The sequence below is a fragment of the Plasmopara halstedii genome (genome assembly GCF_900000015.1).
Source record: "Plasmopara halstedii genome assembly, contig: Scaffold_816, whole genome shotgun sequence".
Classification (NCBI taxonomy): domain Eukaryota; phylum Oomycota; class Peronosporomycetes; order Peronosporales; family Peronosporaceae; genus Plasmopara; species Plasmopara halstedii.
In genome coordinates, this window is record NW_020187732.1 from 1,225,960 (window position 1) to 1,243,867 (window position 17,908).

At 42.6% G+C, this 17,908-nt stretch overlaps 5 protein-coding genes across 5 annotated transcripts; 2 read left to right on the top strand and 3 right to left on the bottom strand.

Annotated features, from left to right (window-relative positions):
• Nucleotides 1-299: 299 nt before the first annotated feature.
• On the top strand, nucleotides 300-4,160 carry PHALS_14187 (Zinc finger, RING/FYVE/PHD-type; the record flags this gene model as incomplete). The annotated part of the gene is made up of 6 exons (XM_024729945.1): nucleotides 300-2,985; nucleotides 3,126-3,348; nucleotides 3,409-3,473; nucleotides 3,531-3,604; nucleotides 3,666-3,841; nucleotides 3,902-4,160. The coding sequence occupies 6 exons, from the start codon at nucleotides 300-302 to the stop codon at nucleotides 4,158-4,160; spliced, it is 3,483 nt and encodes a 1,160-aa protein (XP_024580272.1).
• Nucleotides 4,161-4,278: 118 nt separating this feature from the next.
• Nucleotides 4,279-6,075, top strand: PHALS_14188 (uncharacterized protein; the record flags this gene model as incomplete). Its single annotated transcript, XM_024729946.1, has 1 exon — nucleotides 4,279-6,075. The coding sequence occupies one exon, from the start codon at nucleotides 4,279-4,281 to the stop codon at nucleotides 6,073-6,075; it is 1,797 nt and encodes a 598-aa protein (XP_024580273.1).
• Nucleotides 6,076-6,556: 481 nt separating this feature from the next.
• PHALS_14189 (uncharacterized protein) lies at nucleotides 6,557-8,704 on the bottom strand (the record flags this gene model as incomplete). Its single annotated transcript, XM_024729948.1, has 3 exons — nucleotides 6,557-8,115; nucleotides 8,196-8,290; nucleotides 8,352-8,704. The coding sequence occupies 3 exons, from the start codon at nucleotides 8,702-8,704 to the stop codon at nucleotides 6,557-6,559; spliced, it is 2,007 nt and encodes a 668-aa protein (XP_024580274.1).
• A 2,309-nt stretch (nucleotides 8,705-11,013) lies between these two features.
• PHALS_14190 (adenylate cyclase) lies at nucleotides 11,014-15,775 on the bottom strand (the record flags this gene model as incomplete). The annotated part of the gene is made up of 2 exons (XM_024729949.1): nucleotides 11,014-14,803; nucleotides 14,868-15,775. 2 exons carry the CDS (start codon nucleotides 15,773-15,775, stop codon nucleotides 11,014-11,016), a joined length of 4,698 nt encoding a protein of 1,565 aa, XP_024580275.1.
• An 854-nt stretch (nucleotides 15,776-16,629) lies between these two features.
• Nucleotides 16,630-17,628, bottom strand: PHALS_14191 (Thioredoxin-like fold; the record flags this gene model as incomplete). Its single annotated transcript, XM_024729950.1, has 1 exon — nucleotides 16,630-17,628. The coding sequence occupies one exon, from the start codon at nucleotides 17,626-17,628 to the stop codon at nucleotides 16,630-16,632; it is 999 nt and encodes a 332-aa protein (XP_024580276.1).
• Nucleotides 17,629-17,908: the final 280 nt, after the last annotated feature.

The following is a 17,908-nucleotide window of genomic DNA, read 5'->3' on the forward strand; positions in this document are numbered from 1 at the left end:
TGCACCATCTAAAGATCTGTGGACAGTCAATTTTCATGACATTCCGCCAATAGGAGACTTGAAATTTAAAGTCTTCGAAAACTTCTCAAGATGATTACTATCAAAACTGGTCAAAGGGAATTGACTTAATTTTGAAATCTCGCCAGAAATTTCGAGTGGATTTGTCCACACGTAGATTTTTAGCCCTAATCAAAATTATCGGGTTACACTGTTCGTAATGAACATATGTACGTACACAGTTTGTCTCGCTCCATTTTTTCCCACACTATTACTTTAAGTTTTCTCTCCTTCCTCCAAGAATGCCAATCGAAGCAATAGAGAACGAAGAACAAGCACGAATATACGGACGTGCACGGGCAAAAGAGATCTTTCAACCTATGCGATGGAAGCGTATTGGAGCACTTCCGGACGAGGCGGCTAAACTCTATGAAAGTACGCAACGTTCTGATAGTCAGTATTATAGTTTACGAGCGGTCAAGCCATTACAAGCTACATTAGCTGAAGTTGAGGCAGTTTTGACGGGACAGACGGAACAAGACAATTCACCTTCACTTCTAGCTCGACTTTTACCCCATACATACGTATCTGGAGGTTCAATTGCTCAATATCCGACACTTGATCACTCGACACGAGAACGTGAGAACGTGACACTGCAATATGCACGATTAAAGCCCTATACTTCCAAGCATATGGGACATCAAAATCCAGACACTCGTCTCTCTAATTCAGTGGATAATTTTATTTTTCTTGGGTATACTTTGTCAACAAGGTTACAACGTTCTGACACGAGTTTAAAAAAAAGTGTTGGTACAACGACTCCACGGACTTTAACTTCCGTTGCTTCGTTGTTACATTTGTATTATCCAGTTCAAGCGCCTTTGTTTGCTGAAAGGAGACATGATTTTCGGACAGAACATTTGGCAGATCATAAATTTAGTATCACGTATATTATTCAAGAATTAGCAAAGAGTGAAGCACGAGAAGACAAAGAAGCATCTGTGACACTTGAAGTTGTATTAACGTGGTCTCTTGATCATGAAAAGGAGAGAAGAATGGAAGAATTCCATGAAATGAAGCAACGATTACGTCACGATGCTTTATGTCTTACAAGACTTCAGCCATTGATTCAACGTCTTCGTCAAGAAAAGATTCCACGTAATGTGACCGTTAAAGTACCACGTGAATCGTCACAGACTAGTAAAACTCGTGATGATTTGAATCAAGGACGAATTTGTCATGTCTGTAATCGAAAATTTGGACCTTTTCGATGGAAAAAAAATTGTGAAGTGTGTGAAAAGATTGTGTGTCATCAATGTTTCATTGGACAAGCGATTGTTGGATCACGTCGAAAGAAACGTGTGTGTACACAATGTTCGTTACGTGAGAAGGGCAATGGAGTGAGTCGAAAGGATGGAACAGTCTCTGGAACAACAAAAAATTCTTTCTCGGAAGGTTCATCGTTTAATGTGTTTCAATTTCCAAATCTTGAAACTCTTGTTCAGAATTCAAAAAGATCAGAGATGCACAATCGAACGTCATCGCAAGCATCAAATCGAATTGAAATTGATTTGGATTTAGATCCAGCATTAGTTACATCAAATTCTCGAAGACGTCAACGTACTCACTCTCGTCAATCAGAACTTTCGCAAGGATCGCCAATGAGTGCAACAACTTCGGTTCTTGGTGTTGGAGACACTCGTGCAGATAGTCGACGAAAAACAGTTTCGACTCCAACTGATTTAATGGACAAAGACTCAAGTATAACTCAATCAATGCGCACGCGACGAGCTAAGACGGTACAATTAGCAGACACTCCAACGAAACACGTGACACGTACATACGTCCACGGTTCGTTCTCTGCTTCGTCACAAGTGAATACAAAGATAAAAGACGAGAATTCATCAGATGTAACGAGGATTAAGTGTACATCTCAGCTGATCAAGCTCACAACGCCTGAACCTGATTACGAGTTGAATTTTAACTGGTTTAATGCGTTTCCTAAAGCACCTGTGATGCGTACGACTTACGAAATCGATCGTGCGAATTATGTGGAAGTCACTGGTCTGAAAATTGATGCTCGATCGCTTGTTTTCTTACGTCATGATACCGAATTAGAACAATTTGCTCAATTTGTCTTGAATTTAGCATCTCAATGGCATGGTTGTAGCATTAATATTGTTGGAGGGTACGACGTCTACTGTTTAGTTACAGCATCCAATACTCCTGAACTTGACGTCGATGACGATGTTTTAGAACTCGAAGCGTCTCCTGTTACATTTGATGATGTCATTCCTCGAGAAGAGAGTGTGAGTGCCTATGCTATTCACCATCGAGTTCCTTTCTTTGTTGCGGAGATGGAACATGATCCACGATTTCGAGCTCATCCATTGCATATAGAACATGGTGCAGTGTCGTTCTTAAGTTTTCCAATCGATTCAAGACGCGACAATTCTGAAGCGTATTGTGTAGCCACATTAGATTTATGGAAACGAAATCATGTACCAGCTAGTAGTCACGTTTCGAATGAATGGATGGAAAACATGACGGAGTTAATTCACAAAATTAGCGCTCGTCTTGAAGCATTAGCACTGGAGACACAAGGATTTTTGAAACCACGTGCTCGTGCTGCACATTCATTTAGTTCATCATGTGATTCAAGAAGTAGTACAGGACGAGCAGATTCGATCATTGATATGTATGATATGGAAAATGAAGCAGGTGGAGATGGTCTATCATTTTCAACGGAAACAACAGATCGACTTACAAGTTTATCGTATGCAAAAGTTCGAGGCCTTGGCTTAAATGGACCTAATGCTATGACGTGGAAATATGATAGCGATAATGAAAGCACAACATCAAGTCAAAGTGCAAGTAGTTCCTGTAGTCAAAGCTCAAGGTTTTCATCGCAATTATATACAGCTGCAGACATGCACTCGACGATTGAATCGTTACTTTATCAAGCATCAAAGACTTCGCAATATATTAGTGAGACGGGAGTTTCGATCTAGATTGCAGATTAGAATTCGGACTTTACTTTATTGGAATCTTTACAAGATGTTACTTGTCAAATGGTTCACTCTATTTTGGTTTTAAGATATCTATTTCTATTCATGCGATGGAAACAGTAGCACTTGAATGGAGTAGTTCTCGGGAAGTCGAGTCTGATGATGTCATTCTTTTCATGCAGCAATTGAATCATGTACCAAGCAATGCGTTTTGTGAGATTGATGGAATCTCTTCACAAAGACGTGGGGTGTATCGCCAGAATCAGGATAAAGAACAGATTCGAAGTGTTATTCATCTGAAATGTGATTCAAAAGTCGCCGAGTTTCTGTGTAAGAAATTTGGGTAAGTTTTACATTGATTCTTAAGGTATTTATGACGAGATTTGAATCTTGTTGAATGTAGTAAGCAAACGCGACACGTAGCACGTGGTGAAGTGATTCAAGTTCGGTGTATACGCGTTTCTTCTTGTAAGTTTTGCATGTGATGAAAGGTTTTACTTTAGACATTAATAGACATTGAAATAGGTCTGATGTCCTGGCTTTCTAAGCCTTGTGCTGAGAGTGATGAGAATACAGAAGCAACAACTGAGCTTCAAATGGTATCGAAAATTATCGTTGAAATAATTCATCGCAGCTGATTGATATCATTTGACTTTAAAGGAGTCTCATGTTAAAGATGCAGTGCTTCCAATTGCGAAAGTGATTGGATTTCTTGATCTTTTAGGTGACCAAGTAGTCGAAGCACTGGAGGCTTATGAGTTATATGCTGATAAAGATGCAAAGGGACCTCGACGCATGACGATGCTTGGACTTACAAAAGCTCTATCTCGATTAAGGTACGAATGATTAACATACAATTGATGATGAAACACAGAGCTTATGCTGTTCTCTCGTAGTAAGAATGCTAAGCAGAGTCTTGATTTTGAAAAGGGTAATAATGACGTGAAGATCTTTATTGAAAGTCTTCGACAGTTGTTGTCAAGACTGATAACAAGCAATAATATCGCTGTAAAGAATATTCCAGTTGCTCCAACGATCCCTTTTCTCTCGTACACGGACTTTTTAGCGACTTACGTTGCTTTTCTTCCCACCATTCATCTATCAACTTCAGGACGCTCGATTTCCCATAATTTCAATTTGAAAAAGAACCGTTAAGTCTATTTTCATTCGGTCGACTCGACAAATTTAGGCTTGTTCGATCAACAAAAGTTCATTGTTCAAAGCTTGAGTTACTTGTTCTTAGAACCGTAGCGAACGATCTGAATACGTTATCATGAATCTACTTTCTGCTACAACTGTTCCTTGTTTTGATGAGGGTGAAATTAATAGAAGAATCAAGATTAAGCGAAAGGAACGTCGATGTCGAACGGTACCGCCAACAACAGCTTTGATCGATTCCTGTCGCTTTGAACATGACGTGCCTTGCAAGGAGTATCATCAAAACCATCAAGATAGTCGTGGTCCCATAATTGATGTAGGTATCTCCATATCAAAACGAGTTACGAAGCGTCGGACAAATACGTCGAAGTTGAAACGTGATGACAAAAGTACTCGATTTATGAATATATCCTCAGCAGAGACTCCTCTCATTAATGCGGCTTTTCAATCTTCCCAACCACAAGTACGTTCAATACCTCGACGAATACTTTCAACTTCAGCTTCAGCTGATCGTCCATCAAAGCAAAAACGAGTTCAAACAAATCAAGGCCACGAAGAGCTTTCGTATGTTTCAAAACGTTGTGGTAATTCAATTAACGTTCGTCTTGAACATGACGAGGATAAACAATTACACTCTTCAACAGGAATTGATTGTGTCGTGAATCATGGTAGAATGACAATTCCATCGCGTGATTGCAAGCATCGAAATTTATCGGCTGGTGTGAATACAAAGACACGAATGCGTGCGTTAGCTTCGAAAGAAATTATGAATCGTCCGCCATCTCGTCAACGGCATGCGTTTCCGACACATCTCATTGATACAAATGCATTTGATGCTCCAGAGACGACGGAAAGATCTCGACGGAGTTCTGGATCGTGTTCGAGAGGATTAAGCAGAGGAAGTTCTAAAGATCCGTTTTCAATTTTTGAAACTATTGACCGTCCCCCTTCACGATACATGGTCAAAGCTAAACGCAGTAATCCTCAAACACAAACTCAAGAGTGTGATGGTGTTTCACGCCGTGGTTTAGTTGACAAGATAGCGCTTTTTTCTACCAACCAAGCTCATCATGATCCGAAGTTAGATGGATTTGCAGATGTAGACGAGAGTGTGCCACCACCATTTCGAATTGAAGTTACAACAGATACAAGTGACACGGCTCGAGAAATTTCTACTGATAGAGAATCACATGAAGGAAATGCTCGAAAGTTTCGACATGAATCGTATTCTAGCAAAGAGCAACATCGGCTTGTGTTCATGGCAGAAAATTGCTCGAATGGAGACCTAGAGAGCAATCAAACGCTATCAGACAATCAAGAGATTGCACAGAATCAACTGCAATGGTTTGGCAAGGACGATCAAATTAACAATGCGCATTTGTTTGAGACAGTCATTTCACTACCAAGTCCTCGGCTTTTTAATGAGGTTAACGCTGATGTGACTGTTGAAGATGATTTGGAGGATAGTGATGGGCCTCAAAGTCAAAGTCGAACATTGTCACCATTACAAGAGAATCAAAATGCACTGCAGGAAGAATGTGAAAAGCGATTTGTTTCTAGACGAGCGGCTGCTGCATCAAAGAGGATAACACCACCGACTCAAATCTCTAGAATTGACGATCCAGACCTTCAGTGGATAAGGTCGAGTTCAAATCCAATGTTTATTGAATCGACTCGGACTGTTGATTACGATTCGATGGATCCGGAAACCGCAATTGAGCAAACTCCATTTTACTCTTCTGAAGATCTGATGACTTTTGCAGCGACAGAAATGTCGGACTTGCACTTGGATGACTATAGTGCACAAAGTGATGTTACGATGCCTTCCCACCTTCCATTGACATCCTCTCGCTCGCCCTTACTTCGTACTTCATTGGGAATGGATTTCTTGAGTCTTTTCGCCCAGCATTAATGACCGTACTCGGCTTTTCGGTCATTATCTTTTGAGCTTTGAAGCTTTAGATTGCTGCAAGAATTTTAAACTGGTGACAAGCATATCCGGCTACTAAAGTGCTATGCAAGCTTCCCTACCCATATAACCTCTCAATTTGAACACAGTCAACTCTGTTCTCGTGATGCAGCATGCTTTGAAAGAAGATATTAACGTACTTGGGTTTGAGTCATGACAGATTTGTTTATTTTCACTCCGTCTCAAAACCCAACATTTCTTCGAGGGCATTTCCCAATTCAATGTTCAACACTTACAAACTGAAGACTTGCTTCGTCATACATTTACGAGAACTTACGACGAGTAGACACGTAATAGTATTTACATTAAGCTCAATCACGTGTAGTAGGCTTTGAATACGAGAAATGGAGAATAGATATCCAAAAATTTGTATAATAAACATTATCTTGCGGCAATTCAAAACGGTTCCACCGCAAACAAATAATCACATCGACGCCATTGAGCTAACAGAGTAGCGGCTTTGACTTAGATTATCAATACCAATACTTTCCTGAGGTCCTTCACGCCACCAACGCACATTGAATAACAATAATCGCAATAATGTGCAATATACTATTGTTCCCAATGCTACAGCGATACCAAAAGTTACAATCCACAATACAATTATTGCGTCTTTTTCCGTAAGGAAATTAGTCGTCGTGATTTGAGCTACTAAAATGCCAAATGCCACACAAAGCACAAATGTAACTCCAATAAGAACAGTTCGACCTTTTTGAGTCGCCGACTCTGTTGCATACCATGCAATCAGGGGTCGGACTGGTCCATCTCGACGTGCAAACAGTCCAAAAAGTTGCAGATCGCGGTAAAATGTGACCAAAGGCTCTGCAAATTGGGCAACAATTGGAATACACCCAGCAATAATCGAAGCTGCCAATAAATATGGTTCGTGATTCAAACCACAAGCACACTCGATTACTTCACGTACAATACGAAACGTGATGTCATCATCGTCCACTGTTGAAGTTTGAAGACGTCTACGTCTAGCACTTGGTCGGTCCGAGCGAAGACACAGACTATTATCTGCGACGGATGGCACATCCAATGCACACACTCTTAGTACACACCTTGTGCACAACCACGACGTATTGTTCGCTAAATTCCAATAATATTGATATACGGAGGTATTAGCATCGGGTTGTGAATTGATTGGGGATATATTGGTAGCAATCAAAGTGAATGCGCCATTGTCAGCGCTGAAATCCACTTGGAACAAATTGAGTCCAGGGTCAGGACCCGACAATAATACTACACGCCACTCGATTAATATTATTGAAGCGAGGCTATATACTTGATCATTCGCTGGCTCGTTTATTGCTACTCTTACAGTCGCACTTTCGGAAGATAATGATTCTGAGGATAGATTCGAAGTCGATTCAAATGTCTGCGATGACGAATCTTCAGACTCTGTTGCTAAAGTAGTCGATAAAAGTTTTTTTGATGTAGTTTTTGTTTGATTAGCTGGTATCCCCAATGTTTTTACGAGTCCCAATCTTTTTTTATATTGGTTGTCATCAATCTTATGAAATCGGTACTCAGTTTCCGAATGGCCATCTGACTCGTTCGTACGTAATTCGCTCATATCACAGACAAAATTAGTGGTAAGCATACAGTCGCTTGCATTATCCCGACACCTCCATCCAATTGGACAGCGCCTGGTAACGCACTTGGGCAAAATTGTCTCATCTGGAACACATTGCATTGCAATAGTCGCATTATTGATACTTTCGTCAATCGTAACAGCCTGACACCTTGATCCCTGCGGACAAATTGCCATTTTATGACTACAGTCAGCGTAAAATGCCAGGCAATGTTTCTCACTCAATCTGACAGCACCAGAGTTGCTATCATTATCGTTCGATTCACTTCCAGCCTCCAGCAATATATTTCTTTCCAGTCGACGGTTGACAACTGCAATCGGTGTATCGTTCACTTCGGTACAACAATCTCGATTTGCAAATAATCCACTAAGTAGCAATGTCGTAACTATATTATTCATAGCAGACAGTATTGATCAATAGCTGTTTGTACCAACAATACTTACATTGCTACATTTCAAAACGTACACAATGCAATAAACAATACAAGACAGCGATCGCCACGCTTGAATGGATGATCACGGTGGGCCATACAAATCCCAAAAACTAAATGACAATTTTTCCTGTACAATCAGAAATTATTGGTCAGTATTATTGACTCCAAAATACCGAATGTTCACGTACATGTAACTATATAAATCTGACAACCATGACTGAGTCGTGCGTACACGTTCTGCCGCAAACAATTCTATCGTTCCATCATCTCTCTCCATTGAATGATTATCTGGTATATTCATCAACGCGCTCTCGGGTCTCTCCACAGGTCTCAATTCACTCACAATTCGACTTTGTCGCTTTTGTATCTGTTTTACTTCTTCATCACTTATTGATTCGCTATTATAATTGTCGCTTGAACGTCGCACTACCTCAGATTCCAAAAATGAACCAGTGAATGGAGAAGACATTGATGGACTCGTACATTTGTGCTCAAATATGACAAAGTCGTTCTCTTTATCGGAAAATTGAGATCCTTCCATAATTTTTGAGCTCAGTGGTGTACAGGGACACAATAGAGTTCGTAGATTATTCCGTAGCGACTAATAGTTTCGTGCTGTTGATTGAGTTGAGTTGACACGAAAAAGCAGAAAGCGCGCGGACATGCACTTGTATGACTTGAAGCTTGGAGAAGTGAAAAATTGAATCGATTTGTTGAAATACTTGACTTTAAACTCAATCACTAGACTCCGTTTTAAAATTTCGGGAAAGTAAATATCTCAGTAGACAAAAGTATACCCATGTGTTACACTTCATTGTCGGGATCATATGAGACGAGGATGCTTTCGTATCTTTGACGTGATGGATCGGTCGGATGTTCTGCAATGCTAGAAATTTACAATTAAGTCGAAGTTGAAATGGTTGTAGTTTCTATACGGCCTAAATTATTTGTAGAAGGATATTGTAATATTTGAAGAACTTTGAAAAGCTTAAACTTTTCTCGTAAAATTGTTTTTCTTATTGGTGTACTCATATAAATTGGGAGCAAAGAAATCTTTGAACATGTAGCTCACAGCAGACTCGTCGAGACTTATCCTCACCTTAATCTTATAATCCAATAGGTCAGTCAAACTCTTGCACCAGTATATTCAAGCTTGCACGGTACGTTGCTTTGTTCGACAGTATAGAACATCATTTCAGGTTGAGCATCTTTATATTTGAAGGACCGTTTAGGAAGTCAGAAAGTATTTTAAGTGCCCTTTCTAGGCCTACAGCCTTTTCGCGATCCGGATAGCTTTAGTGTCTCGTTTTTGCTGGAAAAGATGTCGTCATCTTATTACGTCAAACCGACGATAAGCTACAAAGAAATGCCTATGTAGATTTTCTTGTATGACTCGGAAAGTTTTAGGTTGAGGCGTTGACGCCTATCGCCGCAAATGAGCTGACAACTTTTTAATAATAAAAAAGATGCTTTGATGGGGAATCACGTATATACGAATACAAGAGACCTAATAGTCATCAAATGAGTCATAAAGTCAACAATCAAAAGCATTTTCCATGTGCTCACGAGCTGGTGACCTCACCGGTATACTTGCGTCTGTAGGTCGTGATACAGTTTCCGTCGAATGACAATCTAATCTATCATATCATCGGAGCCTTTGTGATAAACAAGTGACGGAAGGATTTAACACTGCATTATTCAACAAACAAAAGTGAGACTATCCGCGAAGCCCCTATCACATCAATAGTATAAATTCCCTTAAATGAAAGCTCTCAGCGGATCAAATACTCTTCTACAAGCTCCATTCAAACATGACTTTGCATCTTGACACAATTAGGTCACGAAGAAAGACAGCATTAATTGTTAGTTGTCTTCACGGAAGAAGCACATTCTTCTCAAAGGTTCTTAACCTCTAAAAATTTTGCTTATAGATATGACAAAAAAAGATTGAGGTAGAAAATGCTCATCCTAAGGTCATCACGACTAATAGGATGCCGCTTATATTACTAAGTCCATGTACTTCTGTCAAAGCTATCTGCTGCAAGATTACGTATCCTTTGCGTGACAAGGTGGCATACATTAAACCTTCCGTGCTTTGAAAATGAAAAAGGTCACACCTCTCATGCTTTCAATTTGCTAGCATAAGACCTTTGTTTCGAGGCGACATTGAGGTCGCTCTGTCTACATTGCTTCCATCCCTTACAAGAAGCAAACGACCAAAGTAAACTCCCTTCGATATGATAAATCGGGTCGAACGTTATATTCTAATCTCACTCGATTAACATTTGCGTTAGCTTGATGTTAGTAGCTATCTACTCTCAAACCACGTACGACTATCGACCAGAATAGGCCTGGCTTCACTCCGAGAAATGTCGTACGTTACACGAAAGATTTTATTACGACATTTACGAGTGCATCACACGAAGCATTTACGCGACAAAGAAATAGGTGTAGCTTCGTTATCATTGAGAAACATTAATTGAGCATCTTCGTTAGTATTTTTCTCATGACTGACACACCAGTCTTCTACGGAGAGCTACATGTCAATTAGGCAAACGATGTCGGACGAATCTGCAACATAGATGCACCCCTGGCGAGCTATTCATAGCTGACTTTTATGGAGTGACTGTGCCAGTATGGGGCAAGATCGGCGGTTATCATGCTCAGATTGGCGTCTGTTGTCGATATCACTACATCGTTCGACAAATTAGCCAAATTGAAAGTGTTTACTATATACTAAATCCCTTCACATAATTAATACTCTGGATGTGTGACCTCTCACCACTATATAGCATTTATCTCGGAAGTCAGCAAAACTGCAGCAGCGAAAATCGTTGCTTTGCCTGTATTTTACTGTTTCACCTCAAGCGATTCAATCGCGAAGCGAATCATAAAGACCCAGTTTTCAACCTCCTCCTTGCTCTCAACCCCAATAATAAAAGATCGTCTTTGGTTTTCAAAGATTTTGCCTTTCTTTGTCCAGTCCGAGACCTGGATTTGAAAGCAATTAACTTTGGCCGCCACCTCAGGGTCACATGCGCTCACTGTGGCACTCTTCAACGATAATATTGTGCCCTGTCGGACTCCTGGCTGTAGCGATGTTATTCTACCCGCAATCGCGTCGACAGGATCTTCGTCTTCGTATTGCAAAAGCAGGCGGTTGCTCTCTAAAACAGCATATCGCGTCTTCCACTGTCGGTGTTTTTTCAGCCCTTTCACCTTTAAAAGAGAAAACATGCTGCAATACTTTTTAACCAACACGCGATCCGATTTCAAACGTAGAAATGTTGCTTGTCGGCTAGACAGTTGTTCGTGACAAAATTTGTTGTTTTTCGGATAAATAGAAGGAGTCAAAACGCTGTCCAGACCAGTCATCGGAAACTCCTCTTTGTCTTTATTCTCGTGAGGCGCTTCTCCCACCGCTTCTGATGAGAAGCTTGATAAAACATCCATTCCATCATTGCTTTGATGGACGCCAGAGTGGGAATTGCGGCGGACATGTAAACGTCGTCGTCTACTTTCATGGATAAGAGGCGATCGTGATTTTATCCTATCAACCCCAGTTGGGGTGAGTGCTTGCCGAACATCAGCGACTTCACAAGACACTGGAATAAACAATGGTAGAGGGCGAGAAAGGCTCTCGTTTGCCTTTTCAAAAAACTTTTGGCGTAATTGTCTCTGCTGCTGCTCGCGAAAATCTGCAATTCGCGCATTTAGCTTGTCTAGCTGACCTCGTAATAATTGATCACGAATAACGCTGCGCATGAAACCGTGACTGAACTCAAACTTTGCTTTTACGTACGTGCTCGGTGGAGCTGTTTGACTCGTAGTCAGTACGGTACCTTCTGGTCCTGAACATGCCTTGGATGATGCTGGCACACCGCCAATAAAAGTGTCAATCCTTCGAATCATTGCTGATTGTTCGAGGTCTTCCAGATCTCGCGAAAATCGAGATAAATGCGCCTCAATTGGACATGAACCACGAAGCAATTCTATGTCAAACACTGGTCCAATGGCACTCGCTGTCTTCATTAGCATACGCTGTGAGCATGTCAACTGATCAAGCATGGTGGTAAGTACGCTTTTCACAGTCCGTGGCGGCCGTAGCGCGATTCGATTGGTTAGTGTCTCAGTATTAGACGGCGAAATAGATGAGGATAACGAGAATGTAAGATTATCACCACTGCTTCCAGCGTGAAAAATGGAGCGAATGCGACCCTTTGGGCGTGATCGCACGTCTTGGGACGTTCCCGCTATAGTTTCAATGCCGTGAGATGAACCACTTGGCCGACGTGATGATGAAAGATTGTAGCACGTACGGCAATGACGAACTAACTCACTAGATTTACCTGGAATCTTTGCTTGACACGCTTTGGGCGTACACTCGGCACAGAAGAAGTAGCCGCAGCACCTGCATCGATGCTTGGACTTTTTAAAGCCCTCGTTTTCGGTGCTCTGATTTATCTCCTTATCCATGTCTACCTTAAATTTGGCTTTTTCCTTATCCTTCTTTGGAATTCCGAAACACATATGACAAGCAAAGCAAAATTGCGCCTTTGACTTATCGCCCCACGATTCTTGAACGTGCAGCTCGCAAGTGCGGATGCCTTTCTTTTCATCCACCTTAATGACTTGTTGCTCTTCCATCTCTGCGATGATTTCGTGAAGAAACAAAGGGTTCCCTTGGGAACGCGAGACAAGGATATCGAGCAGATTGCTTGGAATCACAGGAATATTAAGAATATGCCGTGAGAGTACTTCTGTTTCGCTAATGCTGAACGAATCGAGGCATTTTGATGACGAAGACTTGAGGCGCTTAAGTAGATGCAGCTGCTTACGAAACGAACAGCTCGCCGTGTTTTCACCAAGTGCCAAGCTCGGCGGCCGCGTCCCAATGGCGACCATCGAGTTCGTGAAATACTGAGCAATAATCATAACAAGTACCCACGATTTTTCGTCCATGTGCATGGCGCTATCCAGGCAAAAAACGGTGGCTCGATCACGTGACATTGCATGGAGCACACACAAAAGAAGAATACCACTTATATCAAGATTATCAGGTCTCCAGGCTGCTTCTTGCATATCTTCGCCACTTACTCTTTCGTCATCTCTATCTTCTGACTGAGCCGCGCTGAAAGGCGTTTGGGCTTCTTCTTTTTGAGCCAAATCCATTTCGAGCAAACCCAAAAACCAAGACGCGATCTCACTTTCCTTAACATTAAGCGCTTTGTGCGGTGTTCCGACAAACGTGTAGCCACTTGCACGAATTTCTTCCTCGTTGTAATTATGGTCGCTCTGATTTGAAGTGGATCGAGCATCAGCTTGAATATCACCAACAGGTCCGTTGTTGTTACTTCCCGCCACAGCACGAAAACTGTCTGCAGCTTCATTTTTAGTATTCGCGCCGTCGGGGTACGCGTCAAAGTCAGTGTCCAAAATTTGATTGAGCAAGTGAGCATATCGAACTAATGTTGTGTTTGGTGATGCTCCTTCGCTGATCTTCTGCTTCACAAATCGTGCGACGCATTCTCGGCGTACTGCTTCAGCCATCCGACTTGAACCATGTGCATTCGTCGAGTCAAATAAAACTCCATCAACAAGTGAGAGTTGAAATGCTGGCTTCCTGCTTGAGCCACACGAATACTCCATTGCACCTCTGGTGATGAGCTCTGACCAAACCGCATACGGTCTTTTGGTGGCCAGGGGACTGGCTGTACCTACTAAAACTTGGTAATCTCCAGCTTCGGGACTTGCGAGCGCAGATCGTAGAAGGACCGTCTTGCCCACGCCAATATCGCCCTCAAGTATAAATGCACCTCCCGGAGAAAATGCATTTAAATGCGAGCATTTCTCAAGAAGAGCTGCACGCGCCTCGACAAAGCTCTTGCTTTCCACAAGTTCTCCAGCCGGTAGGCACTGACGGTCAGCACGCAGCGAAAGCCGTCTCTGGGCATCACGTACTTGCACACGGTGCATGTTTTCCATAAGATTTTGAATCGGTACCACACGGCTTACCACTGACACAGCATGCGCGTGTCTTGTTCGTCCTGAATTTTCCTCAACAGGGTTTTTGTTAGTGCAGTTGACTTGTCGCTGCAGTGTGCACGACAAGTGATAATCCATAAGAATCGACATGCGTGGATATGGTCGATGAATCTTGATGCTCTCGTTCTTGCCCTTCACCATAATTTCAGGACGCTTTTCAAAGTGAAGGACGTCTTGCGTGTATATTTTTGTCGCTGCATCCGTGATCACACCCCCACCTTCAGATTTCGCACGCTGCATAAGTCGAGCCGACAGATTAACAATATCCCCTAACACCGTGTACTCTCGTCGGTTGCCGCGGTGTCCAACCACACCACACAATGTCGTACCCGTTGTGATGCCTACGGACGCTTTGAGTCCGTGACTGCCTAATGCTGCACAAATTGCAAGAGATGCTATGATGCCTCGAATAGGGTCGTTCTCGTGGGTGACGGGAGGTAAACCGAACGCAGCAATGACCGTACTGCCTTTATCGTCCACTAGAAATTTGTTAATCGTTCCTTCATAGTCGTACACACATTTCTGAACGCAAGCAAAGGCGTCCTGAAGTCGCTGCAATTCCTTTGCACCGAGCATTTGAGCAAGATCCTGCTCACTAAAATATAGAAACATAGTCAGCATATGGGCATTTTCAAGCTCATATGTCATTTAAAGCGTACCTGAAGCCGAGATTGATAAATAATACCGTCACATCTCTTAGTTCTGATCCCCAAAACTCATCATGTACGTCCAGATAAGGCCAGACGGCGCGAGACACATATTGCTTCATTCTCATGTGCAAGAGTGCATCATGACGCGTGTACGACGGTCGTCTTGAGCATATTTTTACAGGTTTGAGCACTGAAGTGACTTTGTAAAAGTTATGATCCTTGTTTAAGACCTGGCTTCGTACTGGTGTGCCCTCAAAATAATCAAAGACTCTTTTCCAACACTCGTTAGAGCAAATGACATGACCTGCTTCAGCTTGATGCTCTGCACTAAAAGCTTGCTCCAATGCAGGCCCAACGGCAACGTATTCAATACGAGCTGTGGCTCCGTCACTCTCACCTCCAAGGTGCGCAATAGTGGCCTCGCCGATACCAACACCCACTTTTACACTCAAAATTACACCTTGCGCAAGCTCCGCTTCATGAAGATGCGATTGAATTCTTAAGGCACATTGTAGAGCACGACGTAGTAAGTTTTCCATAGTATCCTCCTTGCTCTCTGGCCAAAATATAAGCATGGCATCGCCTGCAAACTTAAACACGTCTCCACCAGCACTTGATACAAGGCGAAGCAGCTGTTCAAAGTACGAGTTTAAATGCTTTCCAAGATCCTCTGCACCCACAGGTCCTCGTGCAGCAAGAGACTCAGTCATAGCAGTAAATCCAGAAACGTCTGCAAACATGCTCACGACGGTCGTGCGGTGTGTTGTTGGCATACTCAGCGGACGTTGCAAGTCCTGTTTCTCTAGATGGCGTCGCACGACAGCAGGCAGATACGCTGTGAGTCGCATGTCCAGCTCTTTACGCAGCATGCCCGAGCTCGCGCGCTCACGCACGGTCTTTCTCGTCTCGTCAACCATGTCGTACGATAGCTTCAACCAGTGCGGAATTGGAGCTTCGAATAGGAAATGACGTTACAAGGCAGTTGAAGCAACCATCACTCTGACCCTCTTAATGGCCGGTTATGTTTCCACAAAAGCCACCTGACAACACTGTATGTGTTATGGATGTACGCCCGGGCGGGTCTGGAATCTACTTTGCGCGACAACAGTACGAGGGTCGGTATTGAAAGCTTCTGAGCCATACGCCGTCATTTCGACGTGCGTGTAACAATTCAGAACGACTGTCTAATTTGTCGAACATCTTGATGTGTGACGTGTGCACACTTGACAAAAGTGAGTTGCGGAGAAAATTCACCGGCTACTTCACGGTTCAGAATACTTTTAGCTATTCAGCGCAAAGCTAAATTGCTGTTAAAACAGTGGAGTATCCTGCGAGGAATAGTCCATGAGAAACAGAGCCACGCTGTGGTTCGCCATGATTTCAAATTTGCACAACATTAAAAGCAGAGCTACGTTCTGCTGATTAAGCGTTACCAATCTATGTAGCCCTTTCGTGTTCTCATCATTGAGGTTCCCTGGCCACTAATTACAAGTCAAAATTCTGACGATAAAAAGTCGGCTAGATGTTAGAACACTATTGACTAGAAAGTGTAAATGATATTGTTGGAGTCTGTCATCTGTACTTCATATGACACTTCTGTGTTCAACTGGATTCTCCCACCCATTTAGAGCAAGACGTGTCGGGCTACAAATCAAGACGTTGTAATAATCGCTTTCGTTCTTGGGTTTTTAAATCACAGAACTGATATTACGTCTACTTTACACTTAGAAGCAAATTTGATGAAGCACACTCGTGTTTACATTTCTTTGCGTTATGTGGAGCTATGACGCCACGCAGCTATTTCATTTTTGGTTTGCTGAGAAGTCCCAACATGCTCATGCTCATAGCCAAATCGTAAACGGCAACTCTCGACACCGCAATCGAATCCTTCTTGCTCGTTCTCGTTCTCATCCACACGCTTTTCTTTCCTTATATTGCTCTTCCGTTTTTCACAATCTTGACGCTCAGTAACAAGCACATTGCATTTGTTTAACCATGGCAATAAGTGTGCTTCCCAATAAATACTCAGCTTGGTAACTAGCGTCTTTAAGTCCAGTGCAACAGAGTCGACACAATCGCCACGACGAAATACCGCCAGAGTAGGTGCAGAAGTCAGTCGTAATTGCCGCAGCATGTCGTCATTGTGTTTTGCTATAGCTATGTAAAACTTCGTACCTAAAAATCGCTGTGCAGCTGCAGTCATTTCACTGCGCATATTTTCCAAAATGTCTGAAAAGTTAGTTGAGCCGCTCATCACTACAAGCGCCACCCTTGGTATCTCCGGTTCGTCCTGCAGCTCCTGAACGAGCTGTGACAAAGCTTTTTCCAGCACCACTCCATACCCATCAGCCATGTTTTGTGCGGCTATCTCATATTGCTGCTGTAGTTGCTCACGACGAGCAGCCATAATGGCCTCCACGCCAAATCCATCGTCACTGTCATCGGATTCATCAGAATATGGTTCTGTATCCGACACTGATGGCTGTCTGATCTGCTGAGTTTGACATGCAGGCTTCAAAGAATGCGACGGTGAAGTTGAAGGAGGCTTAAACAGTTGCTGGCGCATTTGCACGGCGCTAGATGTCGGGTCATGTGCTTTCAACAGGGCTTTGAGTTTCATGGCTTTCTTGTACTCGCGTTCGTCGCGTTCGCAGCACGAAGCAAGGGTCGGATCAAACGCCAAATCAAGCTCATTTAAGTCAGTAGTATCATTGCTGTTGTGCTCGTGGGAACACAAGGAAGTGCCATCACACTTGGGTGCTGTTGCCATTTTGACTTGCTAGCAATTTCGCTAAAGAACTTTGTGGTCGTGGGGTAGCTCGATGATAATAACCCGCATCAGATTTAGACATAACTGATACTATCATTTCATTGGTTATTTTTTTTCTAATAGCCGTGGCCCAGTCATTGCCATCATCTTGAGATCACTGCGCAGTGCGTCGCTTTTGGAGTGACACGCACGTTGTCTTTCCTCCGTACGCTGCTTCTGCATTGTCCTGCAGTCTCAATCACTACACAGTACGGACCTAATTGCGCATTGACAGCAAAGA